The sequence below is a fragment of the Cyanistes caeruleus genome, chromosome 20, assembly GCF_971803275.1.
Source record: "Cyanistes caeruleus chromosome 20, bCyaCae1.hap1.1, whole genome shotgun sequence".
NCBI lineage: Eukaryota > Metazoa > Chordata > Aves > Passeriformes > Paridae > Cyanistes > Cyanistes caeruleus.
In genome coordinates, this window is record NC_141720.1 from 1,384,748 (window position 1) to 1,392,654 (window position 7,907).

Consider the following 7,907-nt stretch of genomic DNA (forward strand, 5'->3'; position numbering starts at 1 on the left):
ACCTGCCAGCTCAAAGAGCTGGGGCCACCAGAACTCCTGTGGGCTGTCTCCCAGCAGACCTACAGCTGGCTGTGGGAGATTTTGTGGTTGATCTCAGTGCAGAAGGCTTTCATCAGTTGTTTTTTGTGCTCTTTCATGTCAAATCCCCCCTGAATGTGATTTCTTTACGAGTCAGGAGAAGGTTCATCAGGTGCCCACAGCTGGGTTTGGACCTGTACAGTGGGGGTTGCTGGTTATATATGATAAATGTTTGATTTTTACTTCTTCTCAGGGATTTATCAATGATCCTGTGTGATCCCTTTGCCATTAACACCTTAGCCTTGAGCACCATAAGGCACCTGCAAGACCTGGTTGGGCAGGACACCTTACCCAGGGTAAGCATTGCAGCTTGTGTACCTGAGCTGTGCTCTTGGCTGACTGACAGCCATCAGGGAGGGACTGGCACTGTCCAAGTCTCATTAAGTTCCCAAATGTGGCAGTTGGAACAAGGGAAACCTGATTCCTGTCCATTTCCAGCACCTGCTGCAGAGCTCTGCAGGAGCTGTTTGGACATGGGCATTTTGGAATTCTCCAAACTGATCCTGAACTCTTTGCATGGCTCATTGTGCCTGGCAGCTGTGCAAATACAGAATAATGTGTAAAATCTGTCCCTCCCTGCTTTGTCCCTCCATCAGTTTGTCTGACAGCAGCACCTTTCTCCTGCCACGGTGAATGCCATGGGTTTGTTTGCACAGTTCTGGTCTGGTGGCTGAGATAAAACACAGTTCCTGCAAGTGGAGTCTGCAGGAGCTGCTGAAATGTTCAAGAAGGGCACCCTGGCAGGTGTCTGAACAACGGGAGCCACTTGCTGTTTTATCCCTGAGTTGTTAAATGTTATTGTTGCATGGAGTAACTTCCTTGTGACAGTTTAAGACAAAGTCGTTTGGGTTTCAGCACACAATATAAACAAAAAATCCATTCTCATTCTTACACACCCTTTCTCCTCCTGTCTTCTGCTGTGATGGTTTGTCCTCTCACACATTATATTTTAGTGCACTAATTGGGTTGGATACATTTTAAAAAGATGTGCTCAGATGGCTGCAGACTTCCTGGTGCATTATAAATTTACAACCCCCCACAAACCCTGAGGTGTGGCAGTTATTTGATTCCCATTTGAGGTTCAGTTTTCAATTACCTTGAACTGAATGCCTTTAGCAGTCTTGGACAAAGCTGCTAATCCAGAACAGCTTTGAATATAAACAACTGCTTCCAAATAAATATCTCATGTGAAGATCAAAATAGCTGTTTTTCTTCTCCCCTTAAAATTCGAGGAAAGCCCAGATCTGCTGCTGCTCCTTAGGATGCTCTCTCTGGGACAGGGGGCCTGGGACATGATTGACAGCCAAGTCTTCAAGGAACCAAAAATGGTGAGCCCATTTGATATTAAGAATTTAACAAAATTAACCAAATTTATCCTTGTTTATTGTTTTGTTGCATTCCTGATTAAACATTTGTTCTCCAAATGTCTCATCAGAGCTTTCTTGGGAAAAAACAATGGTCACAGAGCAGCTGTTCTGGACATGCTGTGAGCTTCCTTTTTATTTCCATGGGTGCCTGCTCCTCACAGCCTGTACCTCTCTGAAATACCCCACTGGTTGCTCATTGCAATCTCATTTTTCCTGCTTGTACACAACTGATGGGTTTGTAGAACACATCTTGCATGAGGAAAACAGGATTTCCAGGACTGGTCTCAAATTCTGGTAGCAGTTTAGAAGCTTTTCATTGACAAGAACAATATTTTTTCCCTCTGTTGCAGCAGAAGGTAGTGCTACACTGAGCTGTAATCTCTGCATGCTTTGGAAATCCCTTCCCAGTATTCCAGAAATCCCTGGAGTAGTTCAGCTGAGGACAGGAGGGCCAACCCTGGTGTTGCACAGCAGGGCTGTTCCTCAGGAGGAATTTGCTGTTTCTATTCTGAACTATAAAGCAGTAAATGTTTTATAAATACCATGGGGCACATTTGAAGTCTCCAAAACACATCCAGCCTGGCTGCTAGGATGTTTAAATTCATCCCAGGGAGGGTGTGCATTAACACTGGGACTGTAGCAGTGAGAGTGACCAATCCTGTGATTTGTGCTCTCATGAACCTGTAAGGGAAAATGCTTTCTGAAGGGAGTCTCTGAATCAGTCTTTAAAATCTGATTTATTTGTGGTTGTGTTACCCCAAATAAGCCTGGGCCATGCTGGGAGTCTGTAATTGTTGATATCAGCAGTTTGATGTCATCCTGCACATCCCATGCCTGCAGCAGTGCTGGGAAGGTTTCAAAAGAAATGCCAGAAAATTGTCCAAAGAAAAGGTTTGAGCAGGAGTATTTTGGAGTGAGATGAAGTAGAGTTTTCCTAATTACCATGGAACATGTGGAAGTGAATTATTCAGGAATTTTGACTGGAACTGGATGTCTGTGAACTGTTTTTCCTCAGTGTACCATGAGGCTCCCCACACTGCCTTGCTTTTGTCACAGCACTTCAGGACCATTAGGTGGCATGAAGTGACTGATGATGGATTTCTGCTTTTCCCTCTGTCCTTCCCTCCCTGCCAGGAGGCCGAGCTGATCACCAGGTTCCTGCCCCTGCTGATGTCCTTTGTGGTGGATGACCACACCTTCACTGTGGATCAGAAGCTGCCCTCGGAGGAGAAGGGACCAATCCCCTACCCCAGCACCATTCCCGAGGCTTTCACCAAGTAGGTGCCAGCCACTGCAGGGTTTGGCACCAAAGCAGCAGGGAGCCAGCCAGACCTGACAGGGGAAAACTGCCTGTGGTAAAGGCCAGGCTTCCTGGGATAAAATTCAGTGCTAATTTATCAAGTCTGAACTTTAACAAAACAGGTTTCCCTTGTGCTCCCTCAAATAAAATTTATCTATGTAAATATTTCCTGTAATGAAATATTCTCTCATTCAATATGAGAGTATTTGGTGTTTCTGTTCAGCTTCCCAGGCAGTGAATGCTGAGTTTTGGGTGATATTTGGGTGCAGCTGGATGAGTGCCTGTGTTGAAGAGCGCTATTGGAAATCATGAAGTTGGCATTTCTGATACCCACACTCTTTCTCTGTCGACCTGTCACTCCAGGGACATCAGAAAGATAATTAGAACTTCTCTGTGTTCTGTTGTGTTCAGATCTTCCCAATTTCTAGCACAGTTCTTGATTGTGTGCCAGAATCTGGGATACTTGGTATCTAACTACAGCTTGGTAGTTGTGCTCTCCTCTGTTACAGTGTTGATGTTTGACTTTTGTGAGACTAAAACAGCATTGGACTCTGTATAACTTTTGAGTATTTGGGCTTCTTCTAAACCCCATTTTAAACAGCACTTTTATCATGAATACATTATAAATGTTCTGTTAAATCCAACTGTTTGCTGAATGTTCAGTTTTTCTGGAGTGTGGTAGTGAACATAGGGATAATCCATCTGCTCACTCACTGAATAACTGCTCTTCAGTGGCTTTGCTGTACCTGCCTGATAACTGTCCCAAAAGTACTTTAAACCTCTTTCATTTTTTATTTTTTTTAATTAGCTTTATTATTGAATAAACTTTGCTTGTGCCATGACAGGTTCCTGCAGGAGAACAGAATAGCTTGTGAGATTGGGCTGTATTACATCCTTCACATCACCAAACAGAGGAACAAAAATGCTTTTCTGAGGCTTCTGCCAGCACTAGGTGGGTTTTTGTCTCATCTTCTGTTCTATGGCTGTTTGCCTTGTATTGGACACCCAGGAGGCCACTAAACCTGGAGTGAGAGGAGAGTCAGAGGCAGGGACATAACGTTCTGCCTTTGGCTCTTCTGGTGACTTAGTTGTGAGACTTTGCAGGATTGTTTGGGTTCTGGAATTTTCTGCTGAGGTCAGGTCCTTACATCAAGGGCTCCATTAACAATGAGATTAGTTGAGGACTCTTTGGAATGAATCTGAAAGATAACAGAGCAGGTGCCCCAGTTCTGCTGCTGCCCACAGTGATTGCAGGTGGCCAGAAGCTGCTTTGTGTGGTGAGAAAACTGGTAACAAAATAGGACTGAACACAGCCTTAATTTTTTCACCAGTATTATCTTGTTCACTGAGTCCTCTGGGATGAGCTGCAGGAGAGCTCTGGAGCAATCTGCTCCTCATCTTTTATGTCTGAAAGATCAAAGCCACCTGCCTGGGCTGACTGTTATCAAAGGAAATGAGAAGAAAATGACTGAAAGAAAGTAGGCTTAGATTAGGTACTGGGAAGAAGTTCTTCTTGTGAGGTTGGGGAGGCCCTGGCACAGGTCCAGCCTGGCCCCTGGATCCCTGGCAGTGCCCAAGGCCAGGCTGGACAGGGCTTGGAGGAGCCTGGGATGGTGGGAGGTGTTCCTGCCCATGGCAGGGGTGGCACTGGATGTTTTAAGGTCGTTTCCAACCCAAACCTATTCTATTATTTATTATTCCAATCCAACCCTGTTCTATGATGAAACCTCACTGCAGGGTTTTCAGCAGGAACAGGAGCTGTGTGGACAGGTTTTGGCACATCCTTGTCAGTCTCTGTCTCTTTCCATGTTTTATAGTTGAGACATTCAGTGACTTGGCCTTCAGTGACATTTTCCTGCATCTGCTCACTGGTAACCTCACCCTGCTCAGTGATGAGTTTGCACTCGAGGAGTTCTGCACCAGTCTCTTTGATGGCTTCTTCCTCACTGCCTGCTCCAGGTAAAGCAGATTTTCCTCACTGGAGAGAGGGAGTCTACAGAATGCCTGACAGAGGTTTCACTGCTTTGAACAGTAGTTCACCAAATCCCTCACAGGCAGTGGAAATATCAGCCAGATGCTGTTTTCCTTTAAGGAAAGGTGTGTGTTTTGGGATGTAGTTTTTGTCAGCAAAATGTCTTGACTGTGAATTATTATCTGAACTGCAGTAGTTGCAAAGGAGAATATCCTTCAGGCTTTGCAGTAGCTCTGGCTATGCAGAGTTAACTTCAGCTCTTTGCAGTATCAGCAGCACACAAAAATCTGTTGTTACCTCTGCTCAGTCACTCTGGTGTCTGCAGACAAGTTCAGCCTCCAGAAAGCTTCCCTGAAAGTGGCTGAAATTACTGCTGGGGCATAGCAGCATGTGCTGCTGCTTCCTCCACACACTCTACACTTAGAATCTCCCCCTCCCTCCTCATGGTTGTGCAGGTAATCCACTCCTGTTGAACAATTCCTTGGATCCTTGAAGGTCCAAGGCAGTGTTTGTGCTTACACTAAGTTAGTCCCTCACAAAAGCTCCAGTTCTTAGGAGTTTTGGAAAATGGTAAAGTCTGTGGTGGGGTAACTTATCCTGGTGCTGTTCCTTGTTCTCATGATGGTGTTTGTTTGTCTTGGTTGTTTGTCTTGGTTGCTCTGGTTCCAAATGGCTCTTGCAGGAAGGAGAATGTGCACAGACATGTGCTCAGGCTGCTGCTGCATCTGCATCACAAGGTGGCCCCAGCCAAACTTGAGTCTCTCCAGAAAGCTTTGGAGCCCACCAAGCAGGTAGGAAGGGAAGCAGGAGAAAGGGAAAATGATTGCAAATGAAAGCAGCTGCCTTTCCAGACGTTGTTGAATGGAACACGAGCTCTGCTTTCCAAGTGTACCAAGCTGTGGCTTAATCACCTTGTGGCTTCCTCCTGCTGTGCTGCTTTGTGTTAAACACACAGGGTGAAGGCACACGTGGTGTTCTGGCTGGAATGGAGTGTGACTGTCTGATTCCCCATCCCTGATTCTCTTCCTGCAGAGTGGGGAAGCTGTGAAGGAGCTTTACAACCAGCTCGGTGAGAAACTGGAGCTCCGCAAGCCCAGCCCAGCAGAAGTGACTGAGACTCCCTCCATGGAGCTGCCCCTGCCCACGGTGCCCACTCCAGCCTCACGCTGAGCTGTGGCTGCAGGGCAGGACTGGGGGGACAGGAACTGAGCCTGTGCTGCCTTCTGAGTGTCTCTGCCCACGTGGTGGACACAAAAACAAAGCCACTGAAAGCTCCTTCAGGAAACGCTGCAGCTCACCCAGCTCACTGGCTGGTTAGAAAACTGTGTGCAGTGAATTGCAACGTTTACTTTTCTTAAAGATAGCTGAGTGTCTTCTTGCAGATCCACTTAAAATCTGACTGTACATTTTTTAAAAAACCAAAATGAAATGCATATTTTTGAGCTTGGCATCCTGTGTATTTAAACCCTGCTCAGTGAGGGTGGAGCCCCGGTGTGGCTGAGCAGGTGGTGTGGGCTCTTGAGGCTGATCATGGCTTCCTTTGGCCTTGGTCTGTCCCTCAGGGTCTCTGGAGAAGATGCTCAAGAGGAGGAAGAGTCAGAGGAGATGAGCTCCACTGAAACCAGTCCCTGAGGTTCCAGCTCTTGTGGCACATGGTGAGATGTGCTGCACTATCAGAGGTGTTCATTGCTGCCACCAGCCCGAGCTGCAGTCCACAGCCTCTTCTCAGATGCTCTGGGTCTCCTTGCCAGCGCTCCCCTTCCACCAGGGCCAGGCTCAGCATTAAAAACAAGGGGAAAATGGGGTCTCAGAGCTTCAGGTGGGTGTAAAACAGACTGAGGGCAGCTCCAGCCAGGGTCACTCAGTGCTCAGGACACATCAGACAGGGTTGCTGCCCCATGGCTGCTCCAATTCATGGACATCTCTGCATTCCCTGCTCTTTCCCAATCCCTTCCCTGCTCTTGCCCTCTGTGGTGTAAAAAGGACCATCAGCAAATTGAGGAGAATCCAGCAGCACGTGGAGCCCACACGAAAGATAACGAGGTCAGGCCAGCTGGAAGGAGAACTTGACAAAAGCAGCTGAACCATCTGTGTGGGTGGATTTTGGCCTGCTGGACCTGCCAGGGGAGTTTGAGGAGAAGGACAAGGCTGAACAACTGGAGGCAGTGAAACCTGGTTCCTTTTCTAGCAAAACAATTGCACAAGGGACAAAGGTGTCTCACCTTGGGGTGAGTCTGGGCTCTGCTGCTCCTCTTCAGCAGGGTCAGCCTGGGGAAGGGGAAAGGCATCCCTGGGAGATCACAGCCTCACATCTGCCTGTGTTAGAGACAGCAGCCCAGGAGTGAGAACGGGGTCTTACCTTCTTCAGCAGCTTCTGTGAATGTCATTTTATGACAAGGAAGTGAGAAAGAATCAGCAGGGTTTGAGTTGGGCCCTTAAATCCCATCCCACCCCTGCCATGGCAGGGACACCTCCCACCATCCCAGGCTGATCCCAGCCCTGTCCAGCCTGGCCTTGGGCACTGCCAGGGATCCAGGGGCAGCCCCAGCTGCTCTGGGCACCCTGTGCCAGGGCCTGCCCTCCCTCAGATATTCCTGTGGTAATTCCTGTAACCAGCTATCCAGCTTGAGCCAGAATAAACTGTGCTGTCCTTGTGGCATTGTCATAAAAAAAAACCAGTCCAGGACTCAGGAGACAATTGTTATTGTAGTTTTAATGTTAATTTTTTCCCTCAGGCCAGCATCAACTTTCTGTGCCAAAGCTGAGTTGCCTGCTGAGGGTTAACAGAATAAAGAAGTGGTGAAATGTGTACAAAATCCTGGTAATGAGTCATTACCAATCTGATACAAAGCAACCCAATGATTAGGAATGCAGTTTCATATTAGCACTTTTTCAGGCACAGTTGTAGGTAGAAGCAAGTAAATACCCTCAGAAGAAATGTGTCTCATAGCATCTGTTCTTTCTTTTGTTAATTATCGACTCCTATGAGCCTGTGGAAAGAGCTGGCAGATTCTGCAATGCCCCTTGTTCTTTTTAACTCTGAAACTCCATTTTCTGTCTGCTCTGAAAACTGAGAGTGCTCTGGCACTTCGTGTCCACTCTGCTCTCTGCTCCCAGGTGTGGAAGGAAGGGAGCCCTGGTGTGCTGAGAGGAAAGAGAGGGCAGTGGCTGCAGGGCTTTGTTCCCCTGA

General features: G+C 47.2%; 1 protein-coding gene across 1 annotated transcript in view; it reads left to right on the forward strand.

The window, feature by feature from the left end:
- The window catches only part of NELFB (negative elongation factor complex member B), a 12,438-nt gene extending 4,905 nt beyond the window's left edge, over nt 1-7,533 (forward strand). The window contains exons 7-13 of the mRNA XM_023938072.2: nt 272-374; nt 1,311-1,406; nt 2,580-2,722; nt 3,591-3,697; nt 4,563-4,704; nt 5,400-5,508; nt 5,750-7,533. Of these exons, the coding sequence (XP_023793840.1) occupies nt 272-374; nt 1,311-1,406; nt 2,580-2,722; nt 3,591-3,697; nt 4,563-4,704; nt 5,400-5,508; nt 5,750-5,887 (838 nt within the window). The 3' untranslated portion in view covers nt 5,888-7,533. The remainder of the gene's footprint in view (nt 1-271; nt 375-1,310; nt 1,407-2,579; nt 2,723-3,590; nt 3,698-4,562; nt 4,705-5,399; nt 5,509-5,749) is intronic.
- Nucleotides 7,534-7,907: the final 374 nt, after the last annotated feature.